The sequence below is a fragment of the Apis dorsata genome, unplaced genomic scaffold (genome assembly GCF_000469605.1).
Source record: "Apis dorsata unplaced genomic scaffold, Apis dorsata 1.3 scaffold_99, whole genome shotgun sequence".
In the NCBI taxonomy this organism is placed as follows: domain Eukaryota; kingdom Metazoa; phylum Arthropoda; class Insecta; order Hymenoptera; family Apidae; genus Apis; species Apis dorsata.
The window spans coordinates 1,669,980-1,688,877 of NW_006263397.1; the positions used below are offsets into that span (position 1 = coordinate 1,669,980).

Below are 18,898 nucleotides of genomic sequence, written 5' to 3' on the forward strand. Positions count from 1 at the left end.
TCATTAAAATATTCGTAAGTGAATATTTTATGAAATTTTTAGTAAAATTAATTTTAAAAAATTCTATTTCCATTTGTTATTTTATTCGTTTCATATTTTAAATACTAAAATTAGGGAATATTTCGTTATATTTTATGGTATATTATATAATATATTTTTTGTTTGTAAATAATTTGTTTATTTAATTTGGAACGTTGTACGAACGTAATGGATTTCATCTGAATATATTTTATATCTCTGAGTAAAGATTTGGCAACGAATCAGCAGTTTCAATTAAAGAATAAAGGTCGCGATCACGAAGGAAAAGTCGAGAGAAAAAAGAGAGAAAATGGCTAGAAAAATAATTTACTTTTGACAATTTTCTGTCTTTTTCTTTCTTGCAGGATAAATCCCTTGGTATTATCTTTTCAAATCGAAAAAAAAACTACTAAGCTATTTACAATAAAAAAATTAATTTAATATCTTCTAAAAGTTCCATATATAAAAGGAAGAAACACGAATAAAAATTACTTCTTCGTGTATCTTCCATACGATAATTCCTATTCAATTGGCTTATTAGTTTTTTTCACAAGAAATGATCGCATTTTTAGGAAACAATTTTCATATATTTAACTACAAAAGAAACAACAATATACACGTTACTAATAAAAACGTGTAACATGTTACGCGTGTAGCCAAATTTTTACCATACCTAGATATATTTTTTCCGTTAGATAACTTTCAACTACCTGAAAACGACATTACAGGGCTCGGTGAAGTTTTATCTGTAAGGGCGTAGCTCGTGATACAGATACGCGTGAGACGTTTCCCCTTTTCTCAGTCCCCGCCTCCAACTGTCTCTCCAACTTATGGGAAACTCACAAATGAATAGTGAACAAGCATTCGTTTCCCTTTGTTCCTTATCCTCTCGAAAGATTTCACCTCTGGAAAGGAAAAATTCGCGAAAGGAGGAATTGCTCCGAAAGAATAAAGTGTACGCGACCGGTTAAACTTCTCTCTGCTTTCTGTTTCTCAATCTGTTATCACGAGAAGGATGCAGTTATCCTTGCTGTAACGAAGGCTGAATATTCCACGAGATTTGTTTTTTTATCTTTGTCTCGGAAGAAAATAAGGAATAGCAAAAGTAGTGTAGTTAATTATTATAGAGCGAATGTAGTTAATTCTTTGCAATAAACGCATGATAATCTTGTAATATGAACAAAATTTCATATTACAATTATGCGTTTTTTAAAATTATATATTTTTGAAGCTCGTTGCGTTTCCGTTCTCATTTGTAACATAGAAATCTCATTTCATTAAACGATTTATGATGTTTGCCATTTCTCTGGAAAGGGGATGAAAATACGAAGGATACAGTTTTTATTTTTGAAAGAGGGTGAAAAATGATAGTGACGTCACGTCAGAAATTCACTTTAAATATTCAGTATTTCGTAATAATTTTAAAAATGTAAAAAGTGTATCCTTTTTTTTTTCGCCTTTTCACTTGCGAAATTTCACTTTATAGGAGATCGTTTCGAAAGATTGTGTTTGTCACTCGTCGAAAGAACCACCCTGAAAATCCACCCTCGCCCCTTCAAGATCCTTTCCATTCGCGTTGCAAGTGACGAGGAGGGGTGAATAAATGGACAAAGTTTGGCAACAAAAGAGAAACGTGGTTAACTCTTACTAGCTCAGACACTTGTTCCCGAATTTCCCGTTTCCTTCGACTTTTATTATTCCATGGTGTACTTATTGCCGACGAATTTTATCACTTCTGGTGTGGATTATCGAGAAGAGATCGAACATTTCGTCGTACAAGACTTGAAGATCGTATTGGGATATAGAGAATATAGTTATATCAATTCTTAAATTGATCATTTTATCTGAAAGAAGAATATCATCAAAATAAAAGAAAAATAACTTTTTTTATTCTTTATATTATTCAATTGTTGTAATTAAATTCTTGAGATTTTACAAATTAAAATAAATACGATTGTATTTGAGAAATAAAAAGAAAGAACAACGAATAAATTTGAATATCTCAATTACGAGATCCAACGAATTTATCCGCAAAATTTCGCACAATTCATTATTACCAGAGATTCCAACTTTTTACTTCTAAAATCTACGGAACCGCGCGGAATATTACTGTCAAAAATATGTAGAACGTACACCAATGTATCTTCAACCCTCTCAACAAGAAACATTACACGAAAAAACGATCGTACGAAGCTCAAGAGTTCAATATATATTCGCAAAGTGAAACAATCCCTGTGTTTCACAGACTTCCTTTTTTGCACGGTTCTCCGCGATATTAGAGGACGAGAAAGAAAAAGACAAAGAGAAAGAAAGAGAGAGAGAAGGAGAGAGAGAGAAAAATAAAAAAAAGGAAAAGAATTGCACAGAGGAAGATGCTGGAACGGTATGTAAATACTGGAACGTCAGTTTCTTCCACGTTGACTTCCGGTCTCGAGTCGGCCTGATGGGCTTTCGTTGTCTCCTTGTATCCCTGTTAGGATGATAATTCGATGGGGTGCCAGAAAGGAAAAAAGAGAGGAAAAGAAGGGTGACGAAGAGGACGAGCTAAGAGCTGAGGGTGGAACCGGAAGAGGAAGGCAACGAAGAAGGGTAGTTACGACTTCATGGCGCCTGAAGCATCAGCGAGCCGCGGATTTTACCAGGATTTCTCGTTCGTTTACCACGAGGTAATTTATGGACGATTGATATATTATTTCTCGTTCTCGTGATAGAAAAATTATTAATTTTTTGGATAGTTAGGATCGATCGTTTTATTCTATCTCTAAGCGATTCGTAATTTTCTTTGAGTTTCGCGCGTTGAAATATTAAAGAAACTGCGTATTTGAACAATTTTCGAATTTGATTTTTTCAAAAGTATTGTACGAAGAAATTTTAGGTGTACTTTCATTTTTAAATTAAGAATATTTTTAATATCATTTCGATCATTAAATTAGGATTGTTAGGACGAATTCTTCTGCATCTTTCTTTGACGTTTCGTTCCAGTTTTTTATTAGCTCCAAAACTTTGTAAAAATCATTCGCCAATATCTCGCGTAACTTTATTTCTCTTCTTTCTCTCTCAATATATATACATATACATCATCGTACAAACTTCTCAAGTAGAACGTTCGAAATTCACGAGTGCTTTACGAACTTTCCAGACTCTCATAAGTGTATCCTTTCCATCTTCTCTATCACTGACAATTACCTCTCTTCTTGCTCGATATTAGTTTCGTTTACCAGAGTAATAGGCCTTTCCCTCATAGGCCAATTACCTTCTTCTTCCACGTGTCGATATTATCTCCATTTACCGGAACAATGGCCCGTATTTATTTCTCGTTAACTCGAAACAACCCTCGATCGATAAATCGCGATCGATTAATTTCACCTATTAAATTCTCGAATCGAAATCGAGCCTCGAGTCGAGTTCAGTTCCCCAAAGAATTAACTCCTTAAGAAAATTATCTCCATTCTTTATCTCGATGGTTTCACGTTGAATATTATCTTTATCTAACAATAAACAATATTTATCTTCTCCCTTTCGTTTGTAAATGACTGGCACGGTTACTCGATCGAAAAGAAGATCGATATCGATCGCTGGTCCCTCCTTGCACGATGAGGAACATTCCTTATAGGAGGAACGAGGGAATGGCCGAATGGGTTTGCAAACATTACGATGTCCCGTGCAAATATTTGCTGGTGCACACCACGATCAACCTTTGTAAATTACACTCGAGAAAGTTGATCTCTTTCGATCCGGAATGTCTCCCCGCCAATAATTTACATTTCCGATTTATTTTTCCAACGTGTAAAGTAAATGTTGCGCGATTATTCCATCCAAGATAGAAATTTGCGAATTTTTGATGTCGTATGATTATTATATATTTCATATTATATATCGCTGTAGCCAATTTCAAAGTACACTTGGTGGGTAATTATGAACCGATGCCAACATCTTGTTCATCCTTCGAGACTATTTTGGAAATGGTTTTGGTGGAATGGGTATTGATCTTGGTTGTTAATAAAAATGACGCCAAAATGTCTTCCTCTCAAGTAGCTTTTTGCCCAGGAAAAAGAATTACCGTGTTGGAACGTTCTTCTTCAACTTTTGAAATGGATCTTTCGTTATTACGTTATTAGGTTGTGTCATTTAATAAAATATAATACGATGTATTTTCGTATTATATTTTTACGAGTATTAGGAACGTCAATATCAATCGTGTACTGTGGTATTGACAAGATAAGAAGACATCTTATGGACAGGATATCTTGATGTCTTCGTCGATATCCGGAAAATCGATTAAACATACGGAACAGTTCAATCGTTTCCTGAATTTTGAAGTAAATAGACATAAAAATTATAATATGATATAGCGGTAAAATAATATTCAAATTTGTACAAATTTGTTGTGAAACAACATCTGGGACAGTATTTATTTTCGATAAATATAATTTTTAATAAAATATAATATAATATCGCGAAGTAATATTAATATAAAGTAGCAGGAGTTGTTTGAATATTTCAAATATTAAAATTTAAATGTGTCCAGATTTAATATTGTTTCCAACAATGTGTGCAACGATATCTGGCGTGATTCTTCAAAAAAAATTTCAATTATCTTTGAATCCAAATATTTCAAAATTCAATAACCAGAAGGTATCCTTTTTTCATTGAATTTGTTTCGTTATTCTATAAAAATATTGAAAAATGGATACGTAAATATCCATTTTAAAAAATTATTTCGAGAGGAAAGAAAAAAGAAAGGAAAGAAGAAGAGAAGAAAAATTTCTTTTGTTACATACGCGTTCTTCTTGAAATAATTTTCTTTTCATTCAACGATAAAATATTTAGATGATTATTACATTTTATTGGTCTATTCAAACATTATTATTGTGTATAGGTGCAGGTGTAGAATTAGCATCTGTTATCGTTGTTTAATTGAGTTATTTTTCATCGATTCTCATGAACACGAAATTCATATTTATCTTTTAGATTCCTCATAATTGACAATTCGATATGTTTTTAACGATAAATTCATTCCTTTGTGTGAGAAATAAAACGTTATTACCCAATATCAAATTTATACTGTTAAATTTGTGAAATTTCGTTTAAATATTAAATATGTTAAAATTAAGAAACATAAATCGTAACATTATTTCGTTAATTGTTACATGTATAATTTATTGAAAATTATAAATTATAAACAAAGATATAATTATAAAATGAAACAAATAATACAATACATTTAATATTGTATAATAAATAACTAAAATATATCTCAATAAATTATACACGTATAATTGATAAAATCATCGTGAAACTAATTGAATATATATAATTTCTCAATAGAAATTAATATTAATTTTGTTAAAAGCATATATATGCATTTTTAATAAAACTAAATTTTCTTTTTAATTTTATTTCAAAGTTTCATTTTAAAAAATATTGTAATTTAATCGTGCTTCTTTCGTTTCGAAACGGAAACGATTGTGCCGAAGAAGTTATCAGCGCTCGAGCACGTCGTTTTCACGAGGGGGGAGGGTGCAAACTTGCACGCAGATTTTCACGGTGAAAGCGTGCAAGCGGCATTGGTCGTTCGGTCGATTGCGTTCCTTCGTCGAAATAGAATAGGAAGATGGACGAGGGGTGTAGTCTCTTGGAGGGTTGGAGGACGGCAGGAAAGAAATCTGAACGCTGTCGTGGAAGCAGAAGACGACGAGGTAAACCGAGCGGAAGGGTGGTTTTGCATGTAAGTGGGTTACCTCGTCGAGCTTGTGGAAAAATTTCGAAATTGTTCAGGTCGCCTCCTCCTCCGTAAAAGGGACGGGATATCCTTGGGTCCGGTCGAGTCTCAAGAGAGAATCTTACGTTCGAACTAAGGGATAAATCTTGTAGAAAATATTTCGGATCGCACAAATCTGGAGGAAGACATTTCGATGAAAAGCATTGGATAGTTACTTCGGTTTAAATTATCAGTACAGTCAATTGATCTCGAGATAGAAGAAAACTTAAAAATTTTGTTCGAAGGGTGATAAAAATTTTAGGATCGATTTTATTCCTCTGAAAAAAAGTTTTCCAAGAAAAGAAAATTTCTTCATTGTAAATATATATATATATATATATAGATCTTCAGAATCAGAATTTTTCGATGCAACGTGAAATACGAAGATTTTTGCGATTGGTTGATTTGCCTCTTGAAAATCCTCAATTAACAAACGTACGGTGTATCGATATATTTTATTCATTTCCGAGGACTGATTAACAGACTTATAGTCTTTTTCATCTTTTTTAATTTGTCTGCCTATTACTTTCGAATTCTCGGGATCGATATATTTTATTTATTAAGCGAGGATTTTAATCCGTATCTCTCAATCGCAATGTAACTTAAACAATTTAATTGCAAAATTTTCCCATTAGATTTCATCTCGATGAACTTGTTTTTTCTCGAATAAATTAGAGTAACGATATTTAATTATTTTCTTCTACTCTTTCTTTATTAGAGAAAAATCAAACGAGATTGTTTAGAAGCAGTTGACCGACGAGTTCGTCGATTTAAATAAGAAGTAGTTTGAAGGGATGAAAGAATTAACCTCCCCGGTTGAGTGATTGACTTTCTTCCCTTCTTAACGGTATAGGGTTACGCGAGTTGACTCTGAAATTGAAGTAGGGAATCAAGAAGGAATCATCGACCTCCTGTCACTTTCAAGTCGTCGATAGAGATGATGGATTATTGCCATTAGTTTAGCAAGCCGTGATAGAGATTGCACGAAGGGATGACGGGTTATGGCTTCTTCTGTCCCTCTCTCCACACGTTATTCCTTTTCCCTCGTGTCTGTTAATAGAACCCTTATAAATGATTGGCGTATGCGTAACTTGAACTTTTCATCGATTATTTATGCGTGTTACGTTCAATTTTAAGAGATTCTAATTTTGAAAATTTTTTCTTGTTTTTCATAATATATCCTGACATATTTTCATTTTCCTCCCTCACATAGAATTTTCTCTAATAGAATTCTTATAGATTATATTTATTAGATTATATTTATAACTTTGTAACTTTTCATCGATTATTTATTATTAACCCTTTACATTTATGACGACACCATTATTTTTTTTTAGAACGATTATAGGGTAAAGTATTTCTTTCGAGAAATTCTAATATCTCTCGAAAGAAAATTTTCGATAGTCACGTCATTTTCATCCATCGTTACTAAGTTTCAGCAGTTTTAATGTTTCAATCTTCGAATTTTAGTTAGGTTGTTTCGTAACTCTCGTAAATGATAGCCATATATACGACACCTATAATTCAGAGATTCTCGTGGATTATTTATATAACTAAGTTTTGGAGAACCGTAAGAGTTTTCTAGTTGCAGTTCCCTTCCCTTACAATGTGTCATAATATCGTGGAGAACTTGGCAAATACGGCTCCAAAAGCGAAATTCTCTCACGTTCAACGAAGCTTGGGCTGTTACACGAAACGTATCGCGCAAGACACTCGTAACTGTAACCGGAAGCTTCGGTTTCCGCGCAACGCGACCGGAATTCTAAGCAACGCGATTGCTCCACGTCTCGTGTCCACCAAATTAACGTTACCGTTGCAACTTAACTCGATTCCTTGGGTAAATGTGCAGCCAGCCAAAGATGAAAAGCGGGGGCGTCGAGGGAAATGACTCGATGGCATCCGCACCGATCTAAACGTGTCAACCCTCTATTTTCGAGTTTAAGGAACACATATGGCTGGTAAACGTTTTCCTTTATTCCTGGTTATTTTGTCTTTTTTGAAACGGAATTGTTAAGTCGCGAAGATATAAGTAAGTTAACTTGTTACGTTTTAAATCGTTTTCTTTTTTTAATTAATTTTTAATTAATTCCAGATCAATTTTTGCAGTATTTTGATCGTTACTTTTTAAAGTTAGATTTGTTCAACTAACCAAAGGCAACGTTTCATTTCCTTTCCAGCGAGGAAAGATGAAACCGTGTAATCGACCTGCTGTTGTGTTTTGGTTAATTCCACACGAGGAAAGAAAGGAAATTTCTCGTTTTTGTTGGCGCAACGCTCGTGAAAATCCGAGACGAGCGGGATTTAGATAAATGCAGAATTCATTTCTCCGTTTTCAACCGCCCATTTCCGGTCTGAACACTTTGCTACTTGGATCTTTTCAAACGACTCTTCGTGTCTCCCGCACAAATAGCTTTCCACGTAGAAAATGAATTCACTCTCGACATTGTAGCGAGAAATTTAATTAACTGCTTTTGAACGTATTTATTTCCTATATACATATTCCTACGACCAACATTGTCAAGGATGATTTTTATCTTCTTCTTTTTTTTTCTTTTTTTTTTTTTTTTGAGTAGAATTTAAACGAGAAAAGACGGAAAGAAAGGAATAAAATTTTTATCATTCATTATTCATATCGAATCAGAAATTGAAAAGTTTTTTCAATGTTAATTTCCTCGAAAATGAAGGATTTCGAGTGAATTGTTTCCTCGTGGAGAATCTCCCCTTTCTCAATATTAGAACATCGTGTAAAAAGTTTTAATTCGATAAGTTAAAAGTAAGAATCGTTTCTGTTTTATGTAAAAGGTTTTTTTCAAAAATTTATTTGTCAAATTTTCCATTATTAAATTTATGATTTGATAAGTTGAATTTAAATTTATCAAATCTTTCGTCTTTTTTTTTTTTACGAAAACTCAATTCAATTTTTTTTCCTCTCGTGGTAACAATATCTTTTGAGATATCTCTGCTGCGGTTTCCCATGGCAGACGGCTAAATATGTTTGCCAGGGTTATCAACGACCCTAATTCACTTTGGCTTGACATGTTATTCAACCCTTTCATTCCCGTTTAGCGTATCTTTCCGCCATCCTAAATCATTAAAAATTTCCCAGTGCTTCTTTTTACGAACCAATGTCTTTTGACAAGTCCATAAAAGATCGTGTAAAAATTAAATTAATTAAAGAAAAGATATATATGTTAACAAAAAATTCAAAATTCTTAAAAATTATAAAATTACAAAATTTTATTAAAAATGGACTCGTGTTAATTTGATTCTCGAATAAAAATTTATTTTTCGTCGATTAATTGTCGTAGAAAGAAATTTGTCAGTTGTAAAATTTATTTTATGGTGTTTCAGAATATTCTAAATTCGATGTATTATGATATATTATAGCTGAAAAAAAAATCAATTTCAAATATTACTCAGAAACACAACGAATTAATATACAAATTTTAAAAAACTTCGATTAAATCTAAAAGTTTTGATTATTATTTAAATAATTTGTATATTAATTCATTTTTCACAATTAAATTTCAAATTAATGAGTTTCAAATTTTAATAATCTTTTCATATCGTTACAAAATTTTAGGTCTCCGTGCAAAATTAATTTTTTGTAATTAAAAATATAATGAAATAATATTAGAATATATGAAATAATATTATATTAAAAATTTATTTCATTTTTCAATGCTTTAAATCTTTTCATATTTTTTTTGCACGTGCAAATTATTGTAAATTTTTTTTACAAATTTTTTATAAATGCACGATCGTGAAAATACACGCGCAATTACATAAATTATCGAAATTTTTCCTTGAAAAGCGATATCGTTTTTTCGCAGCATCATTCGACTCGTATTTCTAAAAAAAAAATTCTAGTCGATAAGAAAAACTAAGCATCAATGGAAGATTGAATTTTTTAATTTCTTCGAATCGTTAAAAATCCACTTGATTATATACAAATCGTAAATTTACCGCCGCGCTTATTTTCTTTGCGTCCCCACTCAAGCGAATATTTATGTACGAGTTTTGTCGGCGCCGACTTTTAATATCAATACGATTGTCGGAGTATTCGCACAAAATTCTTCGCGCTTTCCGTATTATATTATACATTATATATTACATATTATCGTTTAAAATTTATCGTTTTTTACGCGAGTGAGTTTTTTTTACGGGTAGTGAATAAACAAAATTTTTTTTCTTTAAACATAAAATTAAAAATTTTCTAAATTGTTATTAATTGTAAGTAAGAAAGAAATGGTGCGAGAAATATAGAAAAAAATTTTGTTTTCCTTAAAATAACAATTATTATCTTGTTTGATAAAAGATAATATTGAAGGGAAAAAATTTCAATTTCATATAATTTTTATAACGACTTTTTCGGTCATTTTTTCGTGATTTTCGATTTATATGTAGAAATATTATAAATATTTCTTCTTTTATTATATATTTTATTATATATTTTATATATAGTTTTATTATATATTTTTTTATCATAAAAGGAACGACAAAATTTTTTCAATCCTCAAATAAAATAAAAAATCAATCTCGAATTATCTCGTTTACATTCGTATAAAAATATCGTTCTTTTTTCGAAATTAAAAATTTGTCTACTTCTCGATTACACAATTTTCACGATTCGTCCCATTTATAATTGAGTAGATCTTCTCTCAAATAGAATACATCCATTGTTGAAGAATTTCGTGCGACAAAAATAGAATATCTTTTACAACGTGTCTTTTTTTTTCGAAAAATCGCATAACCACTTTTTGTCGTATCCTATTCTGTCGCTCCCTGAACTTTGAAATACTATTCTACAGAATCGTTTTAGAATCAACCTATATTCTTCTCCTATTGTTTCGATCCAAAATTACGCTTCATAATCGTCTCGCTTCTTACGACGATTCAGGAACAATTGAATCGAGCCTCGAGCATTTCGAGAAACAATTGCCATTGTCCCGAGTCAATCCGCCTTGGCCATTAGGTAACTTCTCAGCAGAGGGACATTGAACGCTTATCAGCGTGTTAACGACGATAATAATGGAACTAGCCTGTATGCAATACCGATAGCTGATTAATCCTTCCTCTAGATAACGGCGTTCTGCCAATTACGGGTCTTGATTTTCTATATTAAATATAATTTTCTCTCGTTTTTTAAAGTAGATCAATATTCCTTTCGTTAAAATCGTGCTTTCAACTTCTTTTTTGCAATATTCGAATAACTTGCGACTCCTTTTCCTTTGTCTACAGGATAAATATATATAATCGTAGATATCTTTTCGAGAATCGATGGTGGTAGAAAATAAAATTGTTTTTTTCGCATTTTTTTCGTTTTTATTGTGAGGAAAATTTAATACGAAATTAATTCTTTGCATTTGAGAAATTTAATTATTAGGAAAATATTTTCCAGAGTCACGTGTTTTATCTTTGTTCCATAAAATTTGTATCGAAATTTTAAAGAATTTTTTAACAAAGATTTTGAAAAAATCCTCGCGAGTCTTCGCAAAGAATTAAATTAAAAATTAATTTAATTTTTTGATTAATTGTGTTTAGTAATAAGAGAATTGTTTCATTGATATTTTTATAGAATAATTATATATGAAAGAAAAAAGAAAATCATTAATAAAAAATTACAGCAACCGATAGATCGGGATTTTTATTAATTCGGATTAAGTGCTCGAGATTATTGAAAGATAATGAGTTAGAAAGGGAATTTTTTTAAGTAACCAATTTTGTTGATGACAACCAATTTACGAAAATTCGATAGCGCCCCTTTCTCTCTCGTTTTCTAAATTACTCGAATCGATCGTAAAATTCTCAAGGTCCTCGAAGCAATTTCCTTCGTTCCTCGCTAGATTCGATCCGAGAATTCTCGAGCAATTTCAAAAAATTTACCGACCCAATAGCAATATCACGTTTTCATTAAATCGCGATACCATCTCCAGTCCCTAATTCGTTCTTGTATATTCCCATTAACAATAGTCATTGTTCTTAATTAATGGCGCCATTGTGAATGATATCAGTATCGAAATTACTTTCTTCGATTAGAAACGCGTCTCAATATCGATTATCTCGCATTATTTTCTATATTCGATATTACAATATTGTATTGTACAATACAATTTTCAATATCTCTGCAAGATACTCTTTCTTTCTTCTTTCCATTTATCGAAAATTACAATATATAAAATACATAGCGTTTGTGATTTCTTGAAGTCGAAAAATTAAAAGTACTCGCCTCAATTTCGTTCCAAGAATATCAAACAGGCGCGCATTATAAAATAACATCAAATTAATCGAATTCTAATCGGAAAAACTCTCTCTCTCTCTTCAATCATTTTAAATTTCTAAGCAAAAAACAAGCCAAGTATAAATTCGCTTATTTCATCGTCACTTAGTTTCTCGGTTCTGCGTAAATCTAATTCAATGCCGTCTGCGTTTCCGATTATTATAACTCGATCGTAAGAAGAAGAAAGATGAGAGTAGAGCAGCAGGTTGCGTAACGAAAAGCGGTCGAAAGTACTCGATAATCGATCGAGTAAAGTTCTCGGTCGGTTGCGAAGCGGCTTATGGAGGACGCTTGTATAGATTTGTATTTCATCCCCCTTTTTTCATTCTCTCGTACGAATCGCGGACGAGATTCGTATCGTTTGATATATTATTTGGATATTTGGAGATGAGGTTTAAAAATGGATGGGACGTCAACTTGGCGGTTGGTTTCAACCCGTTCGTGCGGAGTTAGGAAAGGAGGGGTGGGTGATGTCTGCGGGAACGTAATGAGAGCCATAATGCGATTACCCTTCGAGGGCTTCAGCCAACTACCTCTGAACTCGTCGGATTTCTAGCTATTGCTCTGTTCCAGCTAAACATCTTTACGATTGACGATGTTGACTGGTTACATTTTTTTTTCCGCGATATTTTTTATCCAATTATATATTCTCTTTTTATTATTATTATTAACGAAGCGTTTTTGATTTTATTTGATCGCGTGATAATTAGTATTTCAATTTTATTTTTCTTGGTAATCGAAGAAGCTATGTATATAAATATATATGATTGTATTATATGGTTATTTTAATTTGATGTGTTTTCTTTTTTTTTTTAAATTTTGTTTAAAAGATGCAATATGGGATTTTTGATAGTGGGGAAAAAAAAAAAAAAAGAATTTGTTGAATAGTAAAGAATAGTAAGAGATGGGTAGTTATTTATTGACGAAGACCTAATTGGATTTCTATTTAACTGTTGCGGTTCGAAGAATCGATAGAAGCATTAGAGGAATGCTCCCACAAAATCTCGCCGATGGTAAAACTATTCGTCAATTAATTCCCGCTAACTCTATTACGCGTTTTCAACTGTTAATGAAAATTCCATTGACCATCTTGTTCATTGGCTACCTGTACGGTTGCCGGATTACGACAAAATCTAATAGATATTTATACTGCTTTAGGAAATATATCATCTCATATTTCTATCATAAAGTTTTATATTCTTTCGGAATAATTTAATTAACAATCAACATCAATCGGTTTCCCATCAGGCTTTTATTATTATTTCAATCTCTTCTCGTAACGATAATTATCATTTGATAAATATTGTATTTCAATGAATTTCATGCGTTGAAAAATTGATTTACATTACTTTATTTTATTTGTACATTATTTCATTAGATACAAGAATCAATTCATCGTAAAGTAAATAATAACAATCTTTATCTCTTAATTAATTTATTCATAAAATAATATATATATATATATATTAACGAGCAATAAATAACAATAAAATATACGGATATTAAAAAAGAAAAATCAAAAACGATATCAAATAACATAAAAATAACTTATATCGCAAAATGAATAAATAAACTATTTAATTTCATATTTATTCACATTCCGCGTGAAATTCATTGAAATGATTTTTTACACCATAGAAATAGATTGTCTCGAAACAATTTTAATCTTGAATTTTAAAAACGATGGAAGCTTAAATTACCCCGGGACGGATTACGAAATTCGGAAAAGTATTATCGCGCACAGTCGGTCGTGAAACGCGTTGCACTTCGACGCTCCATCGATGTCTTCTCTCCCCTGCGAAAGAGGCAGGAAATGGGAAATATTTTCCGGAAGAAATGCATACACTCGCGTGGCGAATAACATTGGATCGTTGCCAATCGTACGGCTGAGTACGTTGACCTTCGGTGTATCTGTTCTTTGAGGGAGGGTGGAAGTTGCAGGCCTCCAACCCCCCGCATTTCCGAGTCCCTGGTTTTCTCCACTTGTCCCGCTAATACGCCTTTCCCCGTAAATTACAATTATCGCCGCCGGTTGAACGTCCTTCGACCGGAGCGTCGGCCGACGATTAATTTTCGAAATGTCGTCGGGCGAGGGTTGTGCTCGCAATTCGGGAAAGTGGGACGTCTTCTCGATTTCCTTCTGATCCCGTGAATTACGATTTCCATCGATTTCCCTGTTTTCGAACAACACGTGTGTGGGTGTATGTGGGATTAGGAATAAATGGAGGCTTGATTTTTCTTCGAATGGTATCTTAGTGGTAAATTAGTGTCTCTTGATTGGCCAATAATTCGATGAAGTTATTAGTAGATTGTGTTTAAAATATATAGATATTGGGATATCAGGAGTTTCTTTCTTCTTTCTCGAAACAGAGAGTTTTCTCTTTTCTCGATTTTTGGTACTTGATTGAAATTATATCGTGCTTGGAGAACTTGATGAAGGTTCATGCAGACCATGAAATAGAGAAATGGATCTCGAATTAATTTCATTTCAATTTGCTTCGACGTAAAATTCAACCGTGTTGCGTAAAAATATTCGCTTTAAGAATAATCGTTTCGTCCCTTTACGACCAAAATTCTCTCCATTTCTCAGCCTAGACAAAGGGATAACGAAAATGCTCTTGAAACTCTCTCGAAACTGAGGTATGGTTTCCTCGGTTCATCCCTTTGTTTCCATTTCCCTGGCCCTTTATCCGGGAACCACATCGCGGGTTTACCGCCCGAGCTAACATAAGCCTCATTATCCCGATTCTAATAAAGCATAGTAGCAATTCAGACTTTTAGAATTAGCCTAACTGGAATAAAAGTAATGGCGGTCTGGCCACTTTGGAATGCACGTCTGCTAACCTTAGAATTCAACCCCCCTGGAGGGTTGCGTTTTCACGGATTTGGTCGGAATATACTTGGTAACTTGACCGTTTCAACGTTAAAGGGAAAATATCACGGATTCGTGTTTCCCCCTTGTTTAAACGCAGCTTCCGCTATTAATTCACCGGCAATGTTGGCCAATACAATTATAGGGGGAAATTCGAGACTAAGCGAGACTGGGAATAAATTCTGAGACTAATGGGGATAAACAGTTGCTATAATAAGCCTCTTAATATATATTTGATTGTTAGATTTAGACTATCGTTTCAAAACCGTGTGATTAATACTAGTATTATCAACGATTAAAGTATTTCCATTTCAATGGAGAATAAATCGACGAGCTTTTTGAGCTTGTAGAGCCGTGGAATAATATGATTATAATCATATAATTGCGTTGTTACGTTTAAAATGTATTTTAAATGTACAACAACGATTTTGTTTGTAATTTTTCGAATATAAAAAAAAGCTGTAAGATATAAAAATTAATTAAAAATTTAATTCTTTTAAAATAAAAATCATAAAAAATCGAAATTCAAAAATTGCGTTTTCCGATTCTGATTATTTTTGATTGTTAACGATTAACGAATAAAATTCCTGTATGACGAATAGGATCAAACAGTGATTCTCAAACCGTACCTAGTTTATGCAAATCGTAATATAACTTTTGCATAAACTTCAAAATCTTCTTCGATCGGAAGAGAAATAAATCTACGTACGATTTCTTCGCGAAATCTCGAAAAATATATATCGCATCGTGCTTTCAATTCATAAAATTTCCCCAAGAATTATCCTTTCGCCGAATCTTTCCACCTTCCCCAGTTTTATGAAGCGTTGGAATATATATTTTCGAAATAGTCGGGAAGGAAGCATTGACCTACTAGCAGAAGTTCATAGATATTTCCGTGGTCGTTGTAGATCACACTGGAAACTTAGCTAAGCAATCCCGCGGGAGAAGGGAGGGGGACGAAACTTGGACGCATTCCAACCACCCTCCCTCCACCCAGAGAAAGCCTGTCGACGAATTGAATAACATTATCGTCACGATTACACTTGCAACTGTTCGAGACGCGGTTTATCCTCGCGTGTTATCCTCGCGGTCTCGTCAATTTGGATTCCCTGCCGTTGCATTATTCAAATCATACGTTCGTCGTTGTTGATTTTTCCACGCGCATCCCGCATAATGCATCCGGCTACTACACCATACCCATATAATCCTGACTTCGATTCGAAGCTCCGTGATCGACTCATCCGAGGCTTATCTCGTCAGATATAAATTCATCCACGAGTTTGCCTGTCGATCCTCATGAAAGTATGATTTCCTTGAAATTCGTTAGCCAGGAGCGAGTCTTTAACATCCTTAGCGAGTCGAGAGTATTGAAGAAAATTTTTCGATCGAGAATTTTTATTTCTTTTTATTATTATTCGAGGAAAAAATCGAAGAATGTCAATATTTTATTAATCTGATCACAAGAGGACGAAAACACGGGAACACGAAGGTTGAAAATCTCTTTGCTTCTTCTGCTTCAAGCTTGGGTAAATTTTTATTCGAAACTTTATTCGACGCGGAACTTGAAAAAGAACTTGAGGACACTAACTTTTCGCATCTCGTCGTTAAATTCTCAAATGGAGGACGCGATAAAATTTTCACTTACCTGTGCCCCAGATGGAAGAAGAAAACTTGATCATCACCGTTCGAATCTTACACGTGCACCTTCGTTGAGAAATCGATAACAAGCAAAGAAAGGCGTTCCACAAGAAGCTCGTAAGAAGCAGTAAATGAATCACAAGGAGACGTTACCGAAATTGTCGTCCATTAATTCAAACGCTTCTTTCCTCCCATCTCGTGAAATTCACTTCTTCCTTCACCTTCGATTTATCGTCCAGAGCAAAAAGTGAAAGTGTATCCCTGAAACCCTGTCGTTCTCCCATCGAATCTTTTTCTCGTTTGTGACAGTGTGCTCATGCTACGTTCCCTACGATCTAGTAGAGATTCTTGGAATTCCAATTTACATAGAGAATCAAATGAGGATTACTAGTGAGTGCCCTGGGGATTATTCAAAAATTTAGTAAAGCCAAAGCTAAGCGAGCACCGTCTTACGCGATTAGAATTTTCCCTTGCAAATTGGACGTCGTTACAATTTCTTCAAACAAAGAGTGGAACTATCAAATATATCTCTTCTAATTAAGATCTTGTATTAAAAATACAAAAATCCAAACGAGAGTTTCTCCATAGTTCCAGTGGATTTTTAGAAAATTTCTAAACGAAGATTGGAATTTTTCGCAAATCTCTTCAAGAGTGTCTTCACAAGTGGAATTATTAAATGTATTCCAATTAAGATCTCTCTCTTCAAGATCCCAAATTTCGAAAATTTACATGGAAAATTCCCTAATTATTAAAATTGATCATCGTTATATCTACTATTTCGATTGCCATCTTCAACAAACAAGTATTCATCCAACGAAAGAAACACTCGTCTCACGGAATTTCCAAAATATTCGTATACCTCCTTTTCAAGAATTGAAAATTTTTTTAGAAAATACGTAAAAAAGAAAAAATCGATGAGCATTTCCTTCTTCTAAAATTCTAAAATTCAATCGACGAATACGCCGAACTCAATTTCTTACCCTTATTCATCTTCCTTCTGCTACTTTCACCTTCCTAACCTACACAACGCTCGAGATACAGAGATACAGAGAAGGAATAACAGACTGAAACTTACGAATGGCTGATTTCGTATTCATGGAAAGCATCATGAGTATTCGTTGGAAGTCGACGCAGGTTGCGGTGGTCTTCGAATAGCGTGTTCGAGGCACGACGTATGGGAATCTCGGCCTGTTCGACGAGCAAACGAGAAAGGACCGCGGGATCGAGCGCGGAAGATACATTTCCCCGGTTATTGCGTCTATATTGGATTGTCTAGCAAATACCCGACTTCTCTATCTTAATGTTACCGTCACAATCGTATCCGACAATCCCGGGAATCGATTCTCTTATCCCTGGACTCTTAACGAGTGGATAAAACAACTTTTGGATAAGGGATATGTGTTCCAGTCGCAATATTGGGTGAGAAGAAAAAGAGGAAAACGTGAAAAATAAAAATTTATCGATGGAAAAATTGATATAGCGAAGAAAAATTCCAATTCTGTCTGAACTTTGATTATATTCGAACGAGAGAGTTAAAAATGGTTGGGGATAATCGATGAATTTTGTCCGCAATTTTCCTATGCGATTGTCGTTTAATGGTGTATATTATACAATTCGAGAAAGGCAAACGTGAAGAGACACAATGGTATAATTTTTATATGGAATCATTTTAGTAATAAATATCGAATCGTTGCTTTCGTCCGACCATTTTGTTATTTAATCGTCGTAATGACGATGAATATGAATTTTGGGAGCAATACTCGATTCGAGTAAAATTTCAATTTCGATCGGTGGAATGAATTTTGGCTCAGTATCGAGGTCGGGCAATTTGACATTGACGAATTTGATCGTTTAATATCGGATTACGATATGAGTTTCCCGAACGGTGAAAGGTGCTATCAACTTTTCGGTGATTAACGAGCACAATATTGTGATGGTGAATCATTGATTTTTTTCGCTTCGTAAAATTATTCGATCCGCAGAAATTGAATATGACTCGACACTTTTTACTTGAGATGATATTAAATTTCAATCCTTGAATAGAAGAATTATTGATAACCATTTTTTTTATTCGAAATTTTCGTATCATTGAATTTCGATCTTTGAAAAGCAGAAATTATTTAAACGCGCTTTCAATAATTTTTCGTGAAGTTAAGTCTTAATCTTTAAAGATCGTCGATCGACACATTTTTGTTCGACTCGTGTGAACCGCTGATTCCATATACGCGGCTTTGTTTCAACGAGGAAATTTACGCAACTTTTTCTCCATAAATGTCAGTCACGATGGCAAATATATGCGTGTTTTTTTTTTTTTTTTTTTTTTTTTTTT

At 33.3% G+C, this 18,898-nt stretch overlaps 1 protein-coding gene across 8 annotated transcripts in view; it reads left to right on the forward strand.

Moving 5' to 3' along the window:
• Positions 1-18,898, forward strand: part of LOC102677513 (glutamate receptor ionotropic, kainate 2-like) — a 124,989-nt gene that overhangs the window by 9,691 nt on the left and 96,400 nt on the right. Inside the window, exon 1 of one of the 8 annotated variants that reach the window (XM_031508755.1) lies at positions 5,488-5,717. The exons of the other annotated variants lie outside the window; for them this stretch is intronic. Coding sequence (XP_031364615.1) covers positions 5,633-5,717 — 85 coding nt within the window. The 5' untranslated portion in view covers positions 5,488-5,632. Of the gene's footprint in view, positions 1-5,487; positions 5,718-18,898 lie in introns of those variants that run through there. 8 annotated transcript variants of the gene reach the window in all.